This window comes from Penaeus vannamei, chromosome 30 (genome assembly GCF_042767895.1).
Source record: "Penaeus vannamei isolate JL-2024 chromosome 30, ASM4276789v1, whole genome shotgun sequence".
Taxonomy (NCBI): Eukaryota; Metazoa; Arthropoda; class Malacostraca; order Decapoda; family Penaeidae; genus Penaeus; species Penaeus vannamei.
The window spans coordinates 30,098,382-30,120,881 of NC_091578.1; the positions used below are offsets into that span (position 1 = coordinate 30,098,382).

At 40.7% G+C, this 22,500-nt stretch overlaps 1 protein-coding gene across 1 annotated transcript in view; it reads right to left on the bottom strand.

Annotated features, from left to right (window-relative positions):
• LOC113810476 (uncharacterized) overlaps nucleotides 1-22,500 on the bottom strand; it is a 35,071-nt gene that overhangs the window by 597 nt on the left and 11,974 nt on the right. Inside the window, exons 3-13 of the mRNA XM_070143388.1 lie at nucleotides 13,222-21,024; nucleotides 12,897-12,943; nucleotides 12,618-12,717; nucleotides 10,576-12,457; nucleotides 9,760-10,008; nucleotides 8,522-9,502; nucleotides 8,257-8,391; nucleotides 4,635-6,239; nucleotides 2,307-2,945; nucleotides 1,264-1,651; nucleotides 1-542 (exon numbers count right to left, since the gene is read on the bottom strand). The exon at nucleotides 1-542 is cut by the window's left edge and continues 597 nt beyond it. Of these exons, the coding sequence (XP_069999489.1) occupies nucleotides 1-542; nucleotides 1,264-1,651; nucleotides 2,307-2,945; nucleotides 4,635-6,239; nucleotides 8,257-8,391; nucleotides 8,522-9,502; nucleotides 9,760-10,008; nucleotides 10,576-12,457; nucleotides 12,618-12,717; nucleotides 12,897-12,943; nucleotides 13,222-21,024 (14,371 nt within the window). The remainder of the gene's footprint in view (nucleotides 543-1,263; nucleotides 1,652-2,306; nucleotides 2,946-4,634; nucleotides 6,240-8,256; nucleotides 8,392-8,521; nucleotides 9,503-9,759; nucleotides 10,009-10,575; nucleotides 12,458-12,617; nucleotides 12,718-12,896; nucleotides 12,944-13,221; nucleotides 21,025-22,500) is intronic.

The following is a 22,500-nucleotide window of genomic DNA, read 5'->3' on the forward strand; positions in this document are numbered from 1 at the left end:
CTAATTTCACAACCTCCTCCATCAACATTTTCATTGCTGGAGCAAAAATACCAAGAAATTCTGAAAGTTCCTCCAGTAATGCAAATGCTTGCAACAATGAGCATTTTACTAGGTCTTCATTCACACAAGAAATATTTTCCGTATCACTTAGGGTTGTAGTACTATCTGACTGCCCCTTAAGACTAATCACTGTACTATTTTCAATAGCATTACACGCATCTCTGGACGGATCTATGCTTTTTTCAAGGTTAAGAACCTTGTACTGCTTTCGGAGTGCTTCAAGTTTCTCCTGACACTCAGATTCTTGTTTCTCTTGCAAAACTTCCTTCCAAAACTTTTTCCAAATCGTATCACTCAATTCTGAGTCTTCCACATTTCCGAATTTCCTCCTGTACTCTTCCAGAAACATGTCGTGCACCTCTTCAAACTGAGGATGGATTTCTGGTACTTCTTGGAACACCTGATATTCTGACATCAGATTATTCTTCAGGTCTTCCTCTGCTTTCTCCAGCTGCTTCATGACATCTGGGTTTATGGTGTTCCTGTTGGTTTGATTAGAGAGAAAATAATAATGCTTAAAATTGTGTACTTAATTTTTTCCTTGTAGAGAATATACTAAAATCTAACTTTCCTGTATCTTTTCATCTGATGGAGCTGTATGATTATTCATCTGACATTTGGCATATTGTACCACAATAAAAATATATCTTTGCTCAACAGTCAGATAATAATCTCAAACTTTTCCTTATTGATAATAAGTTTATAAACTCTACAGCAGTCTACCCTTCTCAATAACACCAACCTTTCTTTGTAATTACTTTGTTCAGAGACTAATATACTTATGAATAAATTGTAACACATTCAAAACCATGTTTGAAAAATTCAGTTGGGATTTTAAATCTTTCTCTACATCAACTGTGCTTAACTATATAATTCCTCTTTATGTACAGCCCCTGCCCTATCAAGTTTATGATTCAGTGCTACTATTGCGCAGACTGTCAGTTTCTCCTCTAGCATGCAAAATACATGCCATTATGAATGGAAGGCATGAGTTTCTAATATATGAGTTGAAGTTGGTGGTCCACTTATCAGTATCCTTGAGGTCAACTTGGAAGAAAAAGGGATTATACCTTGTCATTTTAGGAAAACATTAAAAAAGTACGGTGCCTGAATAATAATCTTCCTAATAAACAATTTTCTACAACATAAAAAGTTGCCAGCGCCTGAAAGCGGCTTCCAGGAGACTTGTTATTTAGTACTGACCCTGAATCACATCCAGAATCTGTAGATACAGCAGCTGGTGATACTGTAGGTATGGAGACTGTTGATGGGGATAATGATACGGATACTGACGATGAGGACGAGGATAATGAGGGTGGAGATGAAGCTGATGCTATGGGTAATGATGATGAAGTTGATGTCACGTTTCTTGGAGTTGTGAGCGAGGAGAAAGATTTTGTAGGCAATACAGGCGATGATGTCTCTGATGATGAATGTGACGATGATGACGAGGATGGTGACATGCTTGGACTTCTTCTAGAGGAGCTTGGCTTCCGCCTCTCTCGAGACGTCCTTTTCCTTTTCCTTTTTCTTTCAGGTGATGAATGTGATGCCATTCTATAGGAAACTCTGTGAGATCTGCTGGTTCCACCTTTAAAACAAGATTATAAAGAATGCATTACTGCATACATTTATCCACATAAATATATACAAGCCAACTACTTTTTGGAAAATTATGACATACTGCCACAGTAATTTCTCAAAGATTGAGAGAAACAAGGATGTCAAGCATATTTATAGTAACATAATCAGAGTACACATGTAGGCCAGACAACATGACTATAAGCAATCTACAACTGTTAGGTGAGTAATATCGCAAAAAATAAGGATGGATTCGGCCTACTCTTCAGCTCACTGAAAGCTATTAAAAACACACATGCACCCAAAAGCAAGTATTCATTTACTAAGAGTATAATGCTAGTGAAATTCTTGAAAAGAATTAAAAGCCATATATTGTCTATTCAAGTGATACACAACATATAACCAAATCAGCAAATGTCCCACTGGCAATGTGCAAATGTTTGGCTGTATGTTTGACATCCCTGTTTGAGATGACTTAGAATGGCAATATTCACAGCTAGCAGTTCTTCATAAAGGGAGACGGAGAATAAGAGGCAGAAAAGGAAGAGGAAAGGAAAGAAAGATGGAGGAGAAGGCAGCTTTAGAATGATCAAAAGAATTTTTTTCCTTATTCTTTCATAAATATGCAACCACACATTCATTAATAAAGACAGACCATTAATTACTTCTGTTCCATTCTGATGAGCTTCTTGATAATCCTTCAGATCTTGAACTTTTTTCAACATATTCCCTGGATGAGTTTTTCCTCTTCCTATGACTGTATCTGTAGTCTTCACTCTCATAATTACACCTGCTCTCACCATATCTGGCAACCTTTCTCGGTCGTGGTGACTCCTCCTCCCTTGATTTCCTCTTGGTTCCCCTTCCTTCCCCATCTATTTTCTGCCGTGAGCTCCAGCTTCTCTCTTGGGTGCTGCCACTCCTCCCCCTACTCCGGCTGCGACTCCTCTCCCGGCTGCGACTCCTCTTGCTCCAGCTTCTCTCCCGGCTACCACTCCTACTCCGCTTCCTCCTGTTCCTGCTGCTCCTCTCCCTCCTGGTGCTCCTGTTATAATCTTGACTGGTATAGTCTTTACTCCAAGATCTCCTTTTACTACTTCCACAGGTGTTGCTACTCAGCCACCTTTTGCGATGGTCCTTGTCGCTCCTCTCTTTGGGGAAGTAATCTCTTTCTACATAATCAGACATATATTTTGTTTTTTCGGCAGCTTGTTGGTCCAGCTCATAACAATCCTTGATTAACTCATACTTTTTCTCGAGGATATCATAGTCCACTTTCAGACTTTCCTCTGCTGCTGCACTACCTGTAGGAAGAAAGATATCACTATAACAATGGGAAGCTCTTCATATTCATGCTGAAATATACGAAAGTTAAATTCATGCTGAAATATACGAAAGTTAAGCCCAGACAAAACTGTTAGCAAAAATACTGATGGAAATCTGAGTTTAGATGAACAATTATGTAAAAAATATATATATTAATATATATGTACAAAAGAAAGTAAAAAATACATATATGTATTAAAAAGAAAGTAGGAAAACTTCTCTAATCTTAACCCAATGCCGATGGGAAAATGTTGCGTTCACTTTAGTATTGTTTTGTTAAATGTTTCTCTGTACATAGCCACAAAGGAGTCAATTAATATATTTTGAGACCTCCCCTTTCCTTGAAATAGAGTGAAAACCCTTTTTTATTAATGCAATCAATAGTCACTAATATTTTTGTTATAAACATTATAATTACTATTTTGCTATTAACATAGCTAACAGCGGTATTAAATACCAGAAAATATTGTTGAAAATCAAGGAAATGGGTAAACAGGTGAGACCGGTAGTTCTTGTAATTGGCTCATTAGTGACTTCGTACTTGTGGAGCCATCTATATGTAAAAACAATTAATAAATTCAACACACAGTCGGCATGGCACGTACGCACATACCATCCCTGGCAGCAAGTGGTTAACTTAGGAAACTATTTCTATACATTTATCAGTCTGGTCAACAAATAAAAATCACTGCCCACATAATACAAACCCCTTCAAATATTGGCACTAACCTGCAACCCATAAAACTGCTATATCTAAGTCATAAAATCAGCCAATTTATTTGTATTAATGGAAATGACGGTTTCTTTCTGTGCAAGAGTTATACAGCAAATAAATCACCAATCAAATACACATCTGAACTAAATAACCCCATGTCTAAGCATCATTGATCTTGCTCACTCCCCAAAAAATCTGTCTGCTCTATACCTCAAATTAAAGTCTGTCCCAATCTCTTTACGTTCTCCAAAGAACCACTGGCCTCCTTTACGTTCAAACAAAACATTAAGAGGTGTACAGGTGCACCTCAGCATCAACTTGATAATGACCACAGGTGTGTCCCAGCCAAAGGGAGGAGCTAAGCTGCTCAAAGATCATAGTTTAGAGCTAAATAATGGCAAACAGAGAAAGAGGGAACACTAACTACTCTGTGTTAATTCTAGGCACCCCCAACCTGTCCATTATTCCCAGCCTTAAATTCTTCTCTTCACTTTCCTTGACCATGGGAAGTCCCAATCTTAGCTTTTTGTTTATTTTCCTTTTCCTCTGTACATAATCTGTAACTTGAATTCTCTCGTTATTCTCCTGGTTTCAGATGAACCTTGCCATCATTTCCACAACATGTACAGGATCAACTATGCAATTTCTACTACTACTCTCAATCCCCACAAATTTAGTCACAGCATTTCATTTCTTTCTCGCATTTCCTATTGCCTATTCCTTGACCTCTTCCTCGTCCTATCTCAGGTGCATCTCTTATGAGAGTAAAATGAACCAAGATTTTCCTCCAATCACATTTACATTATTCTTACCTTTTTACTTCATTATACCTCTCTTTCCACTGCATTACATATCCTCGAACAATTCCCACTTGCTTACCCTCAACGGCATGTTCCGTTTTGCAATCATCCTGAAATCCACCCACATCCTACATTTAAACAATTTTTCTTACCTCTCTCCACATCGTCTTTCTTGGATTCTTCTTTGACTTCCCCACAGTCCTCCCTTTTGAGATCTTCCTTATTTTCATCAATATTCTCCTTTTTGAGATCTTCCTTATTTTCATCAATATCCTCCTTTTTGAGATCTTTCTTGCCTTTCTCTAAATCCTCCTCTTTCAGAATTTTCTTGCTGTCATCTGCATCTTCCTTCTTGAGACCTGCCTTTCCTGTATCCAAATTATCCTCTTTGGGATATTTATTGCCTTTATCCACATCTTCCTTCTCATGGCCAACCTTACCTTGATCTAAATTATCCTTTTTGTAGTCTTTCTCGCCTTTATCCACATCATTCTTCTGATCTTTCATCTTATCCAGACCCTCTTCCTTCAGATCTCCCTCGTCTTTATCCACGTCATCCTTTTTCAGATCTTTCTCGCACTTATCCAAGACCTCTTCCTTCAGATCTCCTTTGGTCTCTTCCATGTTATCCTTCTTCATATTTCCATTAACCTTATCCAAATCCTCTTTCTTTAGATCCTTGTTTCTATCCAAGCTATCCCTTTTCAGATATTCCAAATCCTCTTCCTTGACATCTCCCTTAATTTTATCCAAATTATCCTCCTCCAGATCTTTTTGGTCTTTATCTAAATCCTTCACAACTCCCTTATCTTTATCCAAATCCTCTTTACTGAGATCTTCCTTGACTTTATCCATATTGTCATCCTTCTGACTTCCCTTGTCTTTATCCAAATTATCCTTCTTCAGGTGTGTTTTGCCTTCTTCCAAATTTTCCTTTTTCTGATCTTTCTGGTCTTTATCCAAATTATCCTCCTTCAGATCTCCCTTTCCTTTATCTAAATTATCATTCTTCAAATCTGTTTTACCTTTATTCAAGGCCTTTGGATCTCCCTTTCCTTTATCCAGATTATTATCCTTTAAATCCTCGTTGCCTTTATCTAAATCCTGGAGATCTTCCTTGCCTTTATCCAAATTTTCATTCCTCAGATCTATTTTCCCTTTTTCCAAATTCGTAAGATCTCCCTTGACTGTCTCCAAACTATCCTTCTTGCCTTTATCCAAATCCCTGACATTCCCATTACCTTTATCCATATCAACCTTTTTCAGATCTTCCTTGCTTTTATCCAAATTATCATAATTCACATCTCCCTTGCCTTTATCCAAATCCCTGAGATCTTCCTTACTTGTATCCATATCATACTTTTTCAGGTCTCCCTTGCTTTTATCCAAATTATCATTCTTCACATCTCCTTTGCCATTATTCAAATAATCCTTCTTGTCTTTATCCACATCCTTCAGATCTCCCTTGCATTTATCCATATTATCCTTTTTCAGGTCTCCCTTGATTTTATCTAAATTATCATTCTTCAGATCTCCCCTGCCTTTACCGATATCTTCCTTCCCTTTCTCACAATCTTCCTTTTTACGAGCAACATCCTTCAAGCTGACATCTCTTCCGTCATCCGGAGCCTTCTTCAGGAAGTTGGTGGAGGCATTGCACACGTTCTTAACTATCATGTTTTCTGGTAGGTGTATCTTGATGTTATTTTCCGTCGCTCTGCTGACAATCTTCGACACCAGTTCCTCATTTCTACAGTCTGTTTGAATAAAAGTGAAAGTGGTTTTTAAAATTAATTAGAAAAAGAGTTAAGAATAACATGTGCAATTGATGATTTTTTCAGCCCTATGGGCTACAACATATACTCTAATGATTGTATTCATAAAAATTCTACTTCATCATCTTTATTATTAGTTGTAACATTTTATTCTTATCATAATCATTAACAACAAAAGCAATAAGTTAATAATGAATAATATTATCCCAATGTCAATTTAAAATGGTGCGTTCCCTTTGGCAATGCTTGGTTAAATGTTTCTGCACATAGATGGCTCTGCTAATGCTTAACCACAAAAAAGTCAATTAGTAGATCATGCGACCTCACTTTTCCTTGAAAAAGTGAGAAAATGCTTATTTTTACTAATGCTATCAATATTGATACTGTTAATTTTGTTATAAACATTATAATTACTATATTGTTACTGACATTACTAACAGCAGTATGAAATACTAGAGGAGCCATCTATATGTAAAAACAATTACTAAATTCAACACGCACAATGGGGCATGGCAAGTAAGTAAATGCCATGCTTGGCGGCATGGGGTTAATAGTACTACTACTACTACTACTACTACTACTTACAGCAACAATAATAGTAATAATAACAACTGCAACAGTAATAACAAGCCTGAATGGAAAATAATTGAGTTGAGGAGCGATACATGTCTCATATCTGAAACAGATAAAGGCACTCATCTCTTAACCCCAACTAGTGTGAGAAACTGATACAGAAATGTAAAGGCTATGAAACAGGCTGGAAAGAACTGGGAGAGGCTGTAAAGCAAATGCTGCAAGCAAAATCACAAAGACTGAGATGTAAAAAGAGAGACGCCTTCTTCACACAGAACAAGGTTTTTGCTGAGGGTGCGAGGGAGTTTTAAAGAGCAAGTGAAAGAACCACTGGAAGAAGCAAAGGAATTCTGGGCAGACTTATGGGAAGGTGCTACAAATAATTCAGATCCCTAGTAGCTGCACCATCTGAAGCTGCACCCATGAATGGACAGAAAACACTTGAGGCAGTAAAAACAGAAGCCAATAATGTTTGAAATTAGAAATCACCTGGTGCTTATGGGTTGCTGAATTTCTAGTTCAAAAACCCGGCCACTCTACAGGAAGAGTTGGCTTTTGGTAATTTCCAAAACAGCAGCTAACCCAACAGAAGCACCAGACTGGCTGACAACCCATATGGCATAGCTGCCAATCAACAGTAGGGAAAAGAGGACCCGAATATACCCGCAACCCAAGAGTAGAGAACAGAGAACCATAAAAACTAATGACCAATCACCTGTCTCACAACAAAGTATAAGGCTCTCACGTCTGTAATAACCAACAGAGAGGACTGTTACCTAGTTTCTGCTGATGCTCGTGGCACCAGATGACCTGCAAAGATCAGCCAATGGAAAATGACAAAATACTACCCCTGTGGTTGAAGGCGCCCTGCGATTCATGTCCAACTTTGCATCTTTGCCTCCTCCCATGCTCAATCAGCAAGTACATAAAAGAGGTATATGAGAGAGAGAGAGAGAGAAATATGAGAATGAGAATGTGTGAGAGAGAGAGAGAGAGAGAGAGAGAGAGAGAGAGAGAGAGAGAGAGAGAGAGAGAGAGAGAGAGAGAGAGAGAGAGAGAGAGAGAGAGAGAGAGAGAGAGAGAGAGAGAGAGAGAGAGAGAGAGAGAGAGAGAGAGAGAGAGAGAGAGAGAGAGAGAGAGAGAGAGAGAGAGAGAGAGAGAGAGAGAGAGAGAGAGAAAGAGAGAGAAAGAGAGAGAGAGAGAGAGAGAGAGAGAGAGAGAGAGAGAGAGAGAGAGAGAGAGAGAGAGAGAGAGAGAGAGAGAGAGAGAGAGAGAGAGAGAGAGAGAAAGAGAGAGAGAGAGAGAGAGAGAGACAGAGAGAGAGAGAGAGAGAGAGAGAGAGAGAGAGAGAGAGAGAGAGTGAGTGAAAGAAAGTGAAAGAGAAAAAGAAAAAGAGAGAAAGATGAATTAATCATCAAATAATAACCTGATATATCAACTGGCAAGTTGGATCCTCCTGATCTCTTCGCTTTAACATTTTTTCCAAAGATCTTATAAGAGTTGAGAATTCCTAGAGCATGTGAAGCTGCACAGGAATTGACAAATTCCACCATTAGAATACCTAGAGAGAAATAACACCATCATTTAATTTCAATCTCCTGCATTGTGTTTAAAAAACATAATAATGAGCCACTTATTGTGAAATGTAATATGACATTAAGAGAAACATAGCTGGAAGATAATATACTTACTTGCTGTTTTATCAAACTGCGTGACTGGACGTTTATAGGACTCAACAGGCCCACACACTTCCAGGAGATTCCTGACATCACTACCTTTAAAATGAGGATTAATATTCTCAATAGTTATCCAACACTTGTTTCCAGCCGCCGCTGTCTGGCTTCCTCTTTCTGTGGGGAGGTTTTTGGAAGCTGTTGGAGTTTTTTCATCTTTTTTGGTAGGAAATAAGATTAACTCCTGTTTTTTGGCCATATGTTTTTCTTCCATTTTGTCTTCTTTGGAAGCACAGTCTTGCTGGGTGATTGTGTCTGGCTGGACAAGTTTTGAAAGACTGGCAGGAGCTTTAGATTTAGCACACTGCAAGATATTTGTCTGTTTGTCAGATGAGATTAAAAGTTCAGATGAATTACCTTCTTCATTATCAACTGAACAACAGGACTCCTTAGCTTTACCCTCCATAACAGGAACAATTTCCCAAGCCTGGGGTTCTTTACCCTCTACAGATCCTTTTGAACAACTTACAGTAGGTATTTTACGGATCTTTATCGAAATAGCTTTTTTATTCATCTGCTGATTGGTGGCAGTATTTCCAACTTCACAAGATGACTCTACAGATGAATCAACCCCTGACTGGCCAGCATCTGACATCTCTTCCTGGTCTTCACATGAAGTCAATTCTATTGCATGTTCTTGGCAAACAGCTTTCTGGGCGAGTGGGCTGCTTGGAATGAAAGAATTTACAAACTTTCCTTTTTCTGCTTGACTCAACGTGCAGTTTTCCTGAGCTGTAAAGTGAGATTGTAACTTATCGTTTTCTTTACTCATTACACCATTTGACTGAGCTGAACCCCTCTGGGACTGAGCTTTCCTTGCTAGTCCTGTAACCACATGGAGCCTGGAAAATTCAGAAGCGATCTTATCTTTCTCAGTGCATGAATGTCCTCTTACTACAGGCGTTTTCTTGTCCCATCTCGTGCCTCTCTCACGAAGACCTGGTGGTTTATCAGTAATATTTGTAAGTAATAAAGAAGGTAATTTTACATCTATCTCTCTGTACATTATAATTCTTGATGTGGATAAATTATCCTTTCTCTTCACTGATTTTTTACTTATCATTAAAGGCAAAATATAAATTTGAAAAAGTGATATCATAACATTACTTCATTTGAGAATGATTAAATAACCCTTGTGGACAAAAGAATTTCCTTTTCAAAACTGACACTTGGATATCAGCTACAATCAAACTTACTTGGTTCTTTAACAGATATATTTTCAGCTTCAAGACAGACAGGAACTCCTAAATTAGTCGTGTTACCTTCCTCCTCTTGGGTGTTGCTTCCTTCCCCAGGTTTTGTCAATTTGCAAGGACCTTGCTCTGCATGTCTGGACCAATCCTCTGATGGCTTCTTGGACAGCGGTAACACACCTGTCCTTGTATTTTGATGCTCTTCACAACTAGCCTCAGGTGATGTGATTTCATCACCATCCCCACATCGTTCTGAAAATAGGTTCCCCAGTACTTCATTTTGAGTTGTCTGCACTTTCACTGGGGAATTGGCTGGCTTTTTTTGCCTGATTTGGAGGGATCAATATCAATGTCTACTGAAGAAAAAGACATACACAAGGTATTCACTGGAAGAAGAAACAGCCATTGTATCAGCTAGGTAAAACATTTTGCTATTCACACTACTGTTTTCATTGAGAATAATTCCACTACTTTTATGAAGCTACCTTTTCTGCTGCATCATATATATCACACATTCCTTTGCAACAAAACACACCTGGTTCTTACTATGAGTGATTCTTCTATATCGTGCATGTTGGATATTTGAGACAATGATGACACATTGTCTTAGTACATACAACTTATATATAGATATAAAATGGATAAAACAATAACTAGCCTTTAAAATCAACATTCTTTCTGCATGATATTTTTGTTAGTATTTTTTTTACTGTGGTCTATGTGAATATTAGCATATAAGCAGGAATACTTTATGGTAAGCTACAATATAGCTGAAATCTGGAAATGAAAGTATACAAGTTAAAGACAAATGAAACTTACCATAGGAGCACATTGATGCTTTCTTAACTGGTTGGGGTCCTTCAGAATCTTCTACATTCATCAAGCAAAACAGCATATTTTTCACAAGTTCATTCCAGTCTCCCAATAATCCCTCATTCTTTGAAATATCTTGCAAAATATCTATAAAATGCAAAATAAGTTTCCTTTCACTATGGTACTTCTTCAACAGTGCTCTCTGTTCCGATTTAAGGGAAAAGTCCTCCAGCATTGCAATCCACTCAGATATGAGAGCAGTGCTGTACATATTCCACAGCTGTGACTGACCGATGAGGAAAGAGATGTTCAACTGCTTTTCACTTACTGCGTGGATGTAGTTGTGAGTGCAGTGAGAGTTTATTCCCGCCCATATGACAGAATCTGGGGGAATGGGAGCTAAAACTAGGGAGGAACCTTTTCCTAAATACTCTCTTGACTCCGAGATGAAATCCTTAGCTCGGCTAATGATTACACTAATATCCTTCTTGACTTGAGTACAGGAATATGAACTTTTTAGGTCATAGCACAACACAGGACTCTGACATTCTGCTGCGGCACATTTTGGACCAGCAAGAGTAGGGGTGTACAAGACTGAATGCAAGTCCACCAGTAATACCCATAGAGCATGATGTGGCCACTTCTTTTGTTGTTCTTTGATGGTAAATTTGTTGAAGTCACTGAAGTATATTCTCTGCTCAATGAAATGGATTGGCAAATCTAGTGCCATGGCTTCCAACTGTTCAAAAATGTGCTTGGATCCTATGACAATGACATCACTGTAGTTGTACTTTGATTCATTCACTATTTCTTCCTGCTCTGAAGTCTTTGTAACTGTTCTGGAGTTTGTGTTTGATCCTTCAACCTCTAAACATTTCATGGCCTCTTTTTGTGCTGATTTAAGATTCAAATTGTCCTGTTCTGAAGGACCCAAAAGGGCTGCTGTTGCTGTCACAGATTTCCTTCTAGAACCTGACATTTCCTTCTCTGTTTTTATAACTGCTGCCGGAGTACTAATGAGACTAGATTTTCCTTGTTCTGTAGTCACTGAGACCATAGCAGGTGTAGGACTTGAGGCAAGTTTTTCCAGCTCTGGAGGACTTGTGATGCTTGCTGCTGTGGACTTGTGATTCAAACTTTCCAGCTCTGAAGCTTTGGAGACCACAACTGGTAGAGAATCAGACTCTGGTTTCCCCTTCTTAAGAACTGCTGTAGGACAAGGTTCATCTATTAACCCTTGCAATAATAGTTTTCTTGGTGTAATTTTCAGTGCCAATTGAATAACCACTTTCACCATCACTATCCATGCTCTGGTTACATAAGAATAATCCTTCAAATCCATTACCGGCACTAGGTTCCTCCCATTAAGCGCCTCTCTGTACTGCATGATCACATGTGGCGACATTCCACAGTTAATGAAATCCTCATCAATGTGCAATCCATTACAATATGCATTAAAAATAGCATACAGACAGTTTAAAATTTTGCTTGGAGTGCAATACCCATTACTCATTTCACAGACTTTGTGGAGGTCAGAGTGAACAGGGAAACTCTCTTCCTCAATCACAGTTGCTGGTATGGGAGGGACTAAGACCACAACGCCATGGCTTCCGAGTTTCTGTTGCACTGACTCTTTCATCTTCTGGCTATGATGCAGCATGATCCTTACCATATCTTTCATTGCCTTCCTGTTCTTGCACTCTCTGAACGAGAGAGAGGACATTTGGGTGAAGCACCTCTTGCAGGACGAACAGGGTTCAAACTCAACAAAGTCATAGATTCCCAGTGTTAGGATCCACAGAGAGTTCTTTGTCTGTTCATTCAAATTTTTACTCACTATGTCTGGAATGGTTGACGGTCTAATATCCTCGTCTGCTAGGACAATAACCTGAAATTTTTAGAGGGGGAAAGACAAGTTGAGAAAGTGTGGATGTTCTTATTTCTTATACACAGATACATATCCACTGGTTTATTTATATATCAGGTGTGATTTAATAAATTTTTACATTTATCTACATGAATTTCAACTGCATGTGATTTATACTTACCCTGGCTGAGTTTAATTTGGATAGAACTCTTTTGTACATGATGTTGCCAAGGACAACTACATTCTTAAAGAAGGATTCTCCAGTTTCTTCATTTGGCTTGCTGGATTTTTGTGAGAAAAAATGTAATAAAAAAAAAAGAAATATCAACAAGTTTCAATAATTTATACTGACCTAAATTTGTTCTTGTTTCTTATAATGAAGAAAATAAAATATATAAACATACCACTGAGCTTAAAGACTAAAGAAGAATAGGAAAAGAAAACAGTAATCACACCATACCTAACATTTCTGGAATTTCTCAAAATGGATGTGGTTTCTTTAATAACCTGCAAGAACAAGAATTGGAACTTAAAACAGTGCACTGACATGCACACTCATAAAAGAAAATATAACTATTAGAAATGACATATGAGCAATCAAAATCAAAAAGAAATTGGAGTAAATTGGAGTTATGTGGTGGCCAATAGCTTTTCTAGGTCATGAAGTCCCTTTTGGAGAAAGGGAGGAGGGATAGGAGGGAGGAAAGAAATAAGTGGATCCAAGAAAAAAGACGAGAAAGAGAGAGACATAAATAAATAGACCTTTCTGCTGAAACACTACTTACCTGTAATGATGAGCTGGTCGGTGTCTTGTCTGGAGAATCTGAAGGAGCAGTCACTGGTACTCTTTTCGTAGCCCTTGTTGTTGAAGCAGCAGTCATCAATGCAGGGCTACCTGTGTTACCTGATGCTTTCAGAACATTGTTTGTGGAATCCTGAGAGGAAACTGATGTTCTCCTAACAGGTCCTTGAAGGGAAATGTTTGCTGCCTTGCCTGAATTGCCAGGAGATGTTGTGGGGATAAGCACAATGGCCGAGGATCTTGACGGTGCGGTAACCGGTGTTCTGCCTGTAGCACAGGAGGGTGACATGACTGGCTTGTCCTGAGTCCTACTTACAGATGGTGATGGACCCCTGATTCCTAATGTGATTGTAGAACTTTTAATGATCGGGGTACTGTTTGCAGATGACAGTGATATCCTATGCTTCATTGGTGGTGCCTCATTTGCCGTAGCAGTGGGTGCTGTGATTAATAACTTGTTTTTAGACCCTGTTATTCTAGCAGACAGATTGTTTGTACATGTAGAATTTGTGATTAATAATTTGCCTTTTGAAGCTGCTGTTGTAGTTGGAGTAGTGGTCGGTGTCTTGCTTATAATAGTCGGAGTCTTGGTAGAAATTGGGTCTGTGGATGAGGTCCTGCTTGTAAAAACTGTTTTTGTTGCTAGTACCTTGCATGTAGACGGTACAGATGTTGCAGATGTGTCCCTTGTACGAGCTTTTGTTGCAGTTGGTGTCTCATTTGTGGAAGCTCTTGTAGTAGCCAGCGTCTTATTTGCAGGTGTTGCAACTGATGTCTTGCTTGTAGGTGTTGTAGATGGAGACTTTTTTGTTACTGTAACTGGTGTTTTGCTTGTAGAACATGCAGTTGGTGCCTTGCTAGCAGAGGGTGTTGTAGGTAGCATCTTGCTTGTAGAGGGTGTTGTAGGTAGCACCTTGCTTGTAGAGGGTGTTGTAGGTAGCACCTTGCTTGTAGAGGGTGTTGTAGGTAGCACCTTGCTTGTAGAGGGTGTTGTAGGTAGCACCTTGCTTGTAGAGGGTGTTGTAGGTGGCACCTTGCTTGTAGTGGGTGTTGTAGGTGGCACCTTGCTTGTAGAGGGTGTTGTTGTAGTTGGTACCTTGGTTGAAGACAGTGTTGTAGGTAGCACCTTGCTTGTAGAGGGTGTTGTAGGTAGCACATTACTTGTAGAGGGTGTTGTAGGTAGTACCTTGCTTGTAGAGGGTGTTGTAAGTAGCACCTTGCTTGTTGTGGGTGTTGTAGTTGGTTCCTTGCTTGTAGAGGATGTTGTAGGAAGCACCTTGCTTGTAGTGGGTGTTGTAGTTGGTTCCTTGCTTGTAGAGGATGTTGTAGGAAGCATTTTGCTTGTAGAGGGTGTTGTAGGAAGCATTTTGCTTGTAGAGGGTGTTGTAGGTAGCATCTTGCTTGTAGTGGGTGTTGTAGTTGGTTCCTTTCTTGTAGAGGGTGTCGTTGTCACCTTGCTTGTAGTGGGTGTTGTTGTAGTTGTTACCTTGCTTGTAGAGGGTGTTGTTGTAGTTGTTACCTTGCTTGTAGAGGGTGTTGTTATAGTTATTACCTTACTTGTAGAGGGTGTTGTTGCAGTTGTTACCTTGCTTGTAGAGGGTGTTGTTGTAGTTACCTTGCTTGTAGAGGGTGTTGTTGTAGTTGTTACCTTGCTTGTAGATGGTGTTGTTGTAGTTACCTTGCTTGTAGAGGGTGTTGTAGTTACCTTGCTTGTAGAGGGTGTTGTAGTTGTTACCTTGCTTGTAGAGGGTGTTGTAGTTGTTACCTTAATTGTAGAGGCTGTTGTTGTCACCTTGCTTGCAGGTGATGTCCTGCTTGTAGAGGGTGTTGTTGTAGTCACATTGCTTGTAGAGGGTGTTGTAGTAGTTGGTGCCTTGCTTGTAGAGGGTGTTGTAGTAGTTGGTGTCTTGCTTGTAGAGGGTGTTGTAGTAGTTGGTGTCTTGCTTGTAGAGGGTGTTGTTGTAGTTGGTGTCTTGCTTGTAGAGGCTGTTGTTGTAGTTGGTGCCTTGCTTGTAGTGGGTGTTGTAGTTGGTGCCTTGCTTGTAGAGGGTGTTGTAGTAGTTGCCATGCTTATAGACAGTGTTGTAGTTGTCACTTTGCTTGTAGAGGGTGTTGTTGGTGCCTTGCTTGTAGAGGCTGTTGTAGTAGTTGTCATGCTTGTAGACGGTGGTGTAGTTGTCACTTTGCTTGTAGAGGGTGTTGTTGGTGTCTTGCTTGTAGAGGCTGTTGTAGTAGTTGCCATGCTTGTAGACAGTGTTGTAGTTGTCACTTTGCTTGTAGAGGCTGTTGTAGTTGCCTTGCTTGTAGAGGCTGTTATAGTTGTCGCCTTGCTTGTAGAGGCTGTTGTTGTAGTCGCCTTGCTTGTAGAGGCTGTTGTAGTTGTCGCCTTGCTTGTAGAGGCTGTTGTTGTAGTCACCTTGCTTGTAGAGGCTGTTGTTGTAGTCACCTTGCTTGTAGAGGCTGTTGTAGTTGTCGCCTTGCTTGTAGAGGCTGTTGTAGTTGTCGCCTTGCTTGTAGAGGGTGTTGTTGTAGTTGTCACCTTGCTTGTAGAGGCTGTTGATGTAGTCACCTTGCTTGTAGAGGGTGTTGTAGTTGTCGCCTTGCTTGTAGAGGGTGTTGTAGTTGTCGCCTTGCTTGTAGAGGCTGTTGTAGTTGTCGCCTTGCTTGTAGAGGCTGTTGTAGTTGTCGCCTTGCTTGTAGAGGCTGTTGTAGTTGTCGCCTTGCTTGTAGAGGCTGTTGTAGTTGTCAGCTTGCTTGTAGAGAGTGTTGTAGTTGTCTCCTTGCTTGTAGAGGCTGTTGTAGTTGGTGCCTTGTTTGTAGAGACTGTTGTAGTAGTTGGTGCCTTGGTTGTAGAGGTTGTTGCTGTAGTTGTCACATTGCTTGTAGAGAGTATTGTAGTAGTTTGTGTCTTGCTTGTAGAGGGTGTTGTAGTAGTTTGCGTCTTGCTTGTAGAGGGTGTTGTAGTTGGTGTTTTGCTTGTAGAGGTTGTTGTAGTAGTTGGTGCCTTGTTTGTAGAGGCTGTTGTAGTTGGTGCCTTGTTTGTAGAGACTGTTGTAGTAGTTGGTGCTTTGCCTGTAGAGTGTGTTGTAGTAGTTGGTGCCTTGCTTGTAGAGGTTGTTGCTGTAGTTGGTGCTTTGCTTGTAGAGAGTATTGAAGTAGTTGGTGCCTTGCTTGTAGAGGCTGTTGTTGTAGTTGGTGTCTTGCTTGTAGAGGGTGTTGTAGTAGTTGGTGTCTTGCTTGCAGAGGCTGTTGTAGTTAGTGCTTTGCTTGTAGGGGTTATTGTAGTAGTTGGTGTCTTGCTTGTAGAGGTTATTGTAGTAGTTGGTGTCTTGCTTGCAGAGGCTGTTGTAGTTAGTGCCTTGCTTGTAGAGGCTGTTGTTGTAGTTGGTGCCTTGCTTGTAGAGACTGTTGCAGTAGTTGGTGACTTGCTTGTAGAGGCTGTTGCAGTAGTTGGTGACTTGCTTGTAGAGGCTGTTGTTGTTGGTGTCTTGCTTGTAGAGGGTGTTGTTGTAGTTGGTGCTTTGCTTGTAGGGGTTATTGTAGTAGTTGGTGTCTTGCTTGTAGAGGTTATTGTAGTAGTTGGTGTCTTGCTTGCAGAGGCTGTTGTTGTAGTTGGTGTCTTGCTTGTAGAGGCTGTTGTTGTAGTTGGTGCCTTGCTTGTAGAGGGTGTTGTAGTTGGCACCTTGCTTGTAGAGGCTGTTGCAGTAGTTGGTGACTTGCTTGTAGAGGGTGTTGTAGTAGTTGGTGACTTGCTTGTAGAGGCTGTTGTAGTAGTTGGTGACTTGCTTGTAGAAGCTGTTGTAGTAGTTGGTGTCTTGCTTGTAGAGGGTGTTGTAGTTGGTGCCTTGCTTGTAGAGGGTGTTGTAGTTGGTGTAAGTGGCACCTTGCTTGTAGAGGGTGTTGTATTTGGTACCGTGCTTGTAGGTTTTGTTGTAGTTGGCATCTTGCTTGTAGAGGCTGTTGTTGTAGTTGTCACTTTGCTTGTAGAAGCTGTTGTTGTAGTTGTCACTTTGCTTGTAGAGGCTGTTGTTGTAGCTGTCACTTTGCTTGTAGAGGCTGTTGTTGTAGTTGTCACTTTGCTTGTAGAGGCTGTTGTTGTAGTTGTCACTTTGCTTGTAGAGGCTGTTGTTGTAGTTGTCACTTTGCTTGTAGAGGCTGTTGTACTTGGTGCCTTGCTTGTAGAGACTGTTGTAGTAGTTGGTGTCTTGGTTGTAGAGGGTGTTGTAGTAGTTGGTGCCTTGGTTGTAGAGGGTGTTGTAGTAGTTGGTGCCTTGGTTGTAGAGGGTGTTGTAGCAGTTGGTGCCTCACTTGTAGAGGTTGTTGCTGTAGTTGTCACATTGCTTGTAGAGAGTGTTGTAGTAGTTGGTGCCTTGCTTGTAGAGGCTGTTGTTGTAGTTGGTGCTTTGCTTGTAGAGGCTGTTGTTGTAGTTGTTGCCTTGCTTGTAGAGGCTGTTGTTGCAGTTGTTGCCTTGCTTGTAGAGGGTGTTGTAGTTGTTGCCTTACTTGTAGAGGGTGTTGTAGATGGTGCTTTGCTTGTAGAGGGTGTTGTAGTTGGTGCCTTGCTTGTAGAAGGTGTTGTAGTTGTTGCCTTACTTGTATAGGCTGTTGAAGTAGTTGATGCCTTGCTTGTAGAGGCTGTTGTTGTAGTTGTTGCCTTGCTTGTAGAGGCTGTTGCTGTAGTTGTCACATTACTTGTAGAAAGTGTTGTAGTAGTTGGTGCCTTGCTTGTAGAGGCTGTTGTTGTAGTTGGTGCTTTGCTTGTAGAGGCTGTTGTTGTAGTTGTTGCCTTGCTTGTAGAGGCTGTTGTTGTAGTTGTTGCCTTGCTTGTAGAGGCTGTTGTAGTTGTTGCCTTGCTTGTAGAGGCTGTTGTAGTTGTCGCCTTGCTTGTAGAGGCTGTTGTTGTAGTTGTCGCCTTGCTTGTAGAGGCTGTTGTTGTAGTTGTTGCCTTGCTTGTAGAGGCTGTTGTTGTAGTTGTTGCCTTGCTTGTAGAGGCTGTTGTTGTTGCCTTGCTTGTAGAGGCTGTTGTTGTTGTTGCCTTGCTTGTAGAGGCTGTTGTTGTAGTTGTTGCCTTGCTTGTAGAGGGTTTTGTAGTTGCTGGCTTGCTTGTAGAAACTGTTGTAGTAGTTGGTGTCTTGCTTGTAGAGGTTGTTGCTGTAGTTATCACATTGCTTGTAGAGGGTGTTGTAGTAGTTGTCACCTTGCTTAAAGAGGCTGTTGTTGTAGTTGGTGCCTTGGTTGAAGACAGTGTTGTAGGTAGCACCTTGCTTGTAGTGGGTGTTGTAGGTGGCACCTTGCTTGTAGTGGGTGTTGTAGGTGGCACCTTGCTTGTAGAGGGTGTTGTAGGTGGCACCTTGCTTGTAGAGGGTGTTGTAGGTGGCACCTTGCTTGTAGTGGGTGTTGCAGGTGGCACCTTACTTGTAGAGGGTGTTGTAGGTGGCACCTTGCTTGTAGAGGGTGTTGTAGGTGGCACCTTGCCTGTAGAGGGTGTTGTAGGTAGCACCTTACTTGTAGAGGGTGTTGTAGGTGGCACCTTACTTGTAGAGGGTGTTGTAGGTGGCACCTTGCTTGTAGAGGGTGTTGTAGGTGGCACCTTGCTTGTAGAGGGTGTTGTAGGTGGCACCTTGCTTGTAGAGGGTGTTGTAGGTGGCACCTTGCTTGTAGAGGGTGTTGTAGGTGGCACCTTGCTTGTAGTGGGTGTTGTAGGTGGCACCTTGCTTGTAGTGGGTGTTGTAGGTGGCACCTTACTTGTAGAGGGTGTTGTAGGTGGCACCTTGCTTGTAGAGGGTGTTGTAGGTGGCACCTTGCTTGTAGAAGGTGTTGTAACAGTTGGTGTCTTGCAGGAAGAGGATGTTGTAGTTGGTGCCTTGCTTGTGGAAGTAGTTGTAGCAGATGGTGATGCTGCTGGTGTCTTACTCATAACTGTTGTAACTTGTGGAATGCTTGTAAAAACTGTTGTTGTGTCATTTGTCTTGCTCGTCTCTCTTGTAAAATCTATTGTTGTAGCAGCTGGTGTATCATCTGAAAATGCTGTTGTTGTAGTTGGTGTCCTGCTTGTAGAAACTACCCCTGTATTTTGTGTCTTGCTTGTAGAAGCTGTTACTGCAGCTGTCTTGTTTACAGGAGCTGCTGTCTTACCTAAAGTAGTTGTGGTTTCAGTTGCCTCACTTGTAGTGGTTGACATCTTGCTCACAGAAGCTGCTGCTTTTGTTGTAGTTTGCATTTTGCTTGTAGAAGTTTCTGTAGGTGGTGTTTTGTTTATAGAACCACTGGGTGTAGCTGGTGTTGTGCATATAACTGTTGTATTGAGTGCCTTGCTTGTGGAAGGTGTTGTGATTGCCATTTTATTTGTAAAAACTAAATTTGTGGTAGGCATGCTACTAGATGAAGCAGAAGTTATAGTCGTTGTCTTGTACATAGAAGTTGTTGTTGTGGTTGGTATCTCACTTGTAGATACTAATGGCTTTGTCTGGCTTGCAGAAATTACCATTGTGGCTGGCACATTGTTTGTAGATGAAGTTGTTGCTGCTGGTGTCATGCTTGTAGATGTTGTGGTGGGCATCTTGCTCATACATGTTACTGCAGCCGGTGTCCTGCTTGTACAATCTGTTGTTGTGGCTAGTGTGGTGTCTGAAAAAGTTGTTGTTTTACTGGTAGACTTTGTTGCGATTTCTGTCTTGTTTGTTGAAGCTGATGTGATTGGTGTCTCCCCTACAGAATCTCCTACATTACAGACTACTGTTGTTTCACAAGTTGATTCTAATCCTCCTGACATGCTTACTGTAGCTGGTATCTTTGCTGTTGTTTCAAATCCTACTACGGTAGCAGGATTTTCCTGTGCAGAGCATTTTCCATGCAGTGTTTTTTTATCAGCAACTCGGCTTATTGACAAGTTCTTGTTTGTAGCTTTTGAAGTAGTTGTAGATTGCATTTTGCCCGTAGAATCTGTCTGTGAGCTACCAGCTGCTGTGGCTGCCAATGAAATATTAGCACTCATTTCTGGAGTTGAATGCATTGCATGGCTCACTAAAGCAACTTGAGAAGAATTAAATAAATCAGAACTATTTAGTGGTGATTTTGTTAACACTGAATTAGTATCCGCAACTAACTTTTGCACAGTCTTACGGATAGCTGATGTGATAGCCACTTTCCGGTACCTTTGGACACATGTAACTAAAGTTCTACCATTACTAGAATACTGTGGTTTTCTGATTTTCTCAATGCAGCTCCACTCTTGAAAGCCTTGGGCAGCTGCATCCGTCCGTGCCCAACTATTAAACCTCTCCACGGCACTTGAGAGACACATATTTTCCACCAAATAGGACATTTCTGGTAATATAGGAATCACATGACCAGATGTTTTCAAATGGTTGACAGTATTATATCTTTCTAAAGCATCTAGTTGTAAAGGTAGCAAGTCTGTGAATAAAACTTTGTATTTACTGGAATTCCCAGCTATGTGCTCTCTTAACATCTTTGCTCTTGATACCAAAATCTGATATAATCTGGAGTCAGTATCTCTCTGAAGTTCTACTCTCTTGAATGCTGGCAAGCACCCAAAATATCTACATCGTCTGTCAGGTTTAAAATTTATAGCAGTGCTAACTCCAGACATCATCACAAAGAGTGTGCCTTTCATATAGGACCTGCAAGTCTCGATGAAACCTCTATCAAATCTAAAATCAAGGCTATGTCTATATAAAATTGAAACATGTGACAAATGTAGATTACTGAGCATTGAATCTTGCTGATCAAACACAAGGACAATCTTCTTCAGAGTGAATTTCTCCTGTAAGAAGTAAAAGAATTTATTATTAGAATTTTTCATTGCATGTACCAACTGTACAATTAGACATGCACTTCTTCAGTATTTCCCTTTCCATAAATACAAATGTTAATGCACTCATTTTGGCTTGGAAATGCTAAACAATAAATCAAAGACATTGCAATATTCACACAAATATAAATCCAGTTGCTGACTCCCCCCCCTCCCCCCCCACCAAGTCCCACAGCCTGCTTCATCACCCTTTCCAACACTGGACAAAGAGTGTACATGCCTTTATCATGGGCATCTGTCACACCCGTTCCTTGGCTCTTCTAAAGCTTCATATTACAGTGAATGATGAGTATGATATTATACTGTGGTTTCCTGTAAATTTTCTAAATGCTCTTCTTTCTTTTATTATCCTCCATCTTGGTGGTTTTATGTTCCTTTTCCTTGTAAGAGGTACATCTTCCTCTTTTAGAGGCACCTTCACCTTCCTGTATTTTTACACCCACTTGCTTTTCCCTCTTTTCAGAGTACTATCTGGTTTCCCCCTGATTCATAAAATTTGATGGGCCCTTGCCTCTGGAGCAATCACTCTTGATGACAAGGTCCATCACCTATGGTCTGCTAGCCCTGAGTGTCTGTGGTATGGGCAGACCTCCCAAATTCAAAATAATCAGTAAAAGCTTGATGTCTCCACTACATGTCAGGTTCTATGTGATGCACGTGTGATATCTAACCAATATACTCCCATGCTGGGTCCCATAGCTCAACCTTTCATTGGTTGCCATGGGGAACATAGCTTCCTCCTCTCTTCCATTTTGTGGGGCATACTAAGGGTTCACTTACTCTCCTGCTCTGGTCTTGCGATGACCTGGCAGGTGAGGGTTGGGTACGTCACTTCTTTTCACTGCTGTCCTCTTCCCCTCCAGCCTCTACATGGACAAGCTCCTGTGAGTGCTATCAATGCTTCCTCACAGTGGTGGTTCTTGAAAAAAAAAGTGTCTGGTCTGCTGGCTGACTTCCTACCAGCTGCTAAATGATAATAGGCTACTAACAGCATTGGGATAACTGCACATAAGGGTAACCATTCCTTTCTCCACATTTCCAGCAATATTCTTGAAACTCCTTCATCTCTTCTCCAATTCTGCAATGCACTTCTAAAACCTTACTATGGAAGTCCCTCATTTGCAGTTTGTCTTTAAGAGTGGCCATACACATTTGAGGACTGACAGTTGATATTCTTATTTCTAGAGAGACAGTAACTTCTGATCTGTGGGTGCTACTAGACTCCCTGTACCTATTTTCATTTTCTGACATGGCTAAAGGTGCAGTTCAACTGGTTTTGTATACACGCAGGTCTAGCCGTAAGCATGGTTATCTGGGCCAAATCATCGGTTACTTTGGTGAGAAATCTTGGGGGCTGAGGGGAGCTGTGATAACACGAAAGAGAGCGTTTCTTTCCTTGGGTATCTTGGCTTTTCATGGTGTAATTGA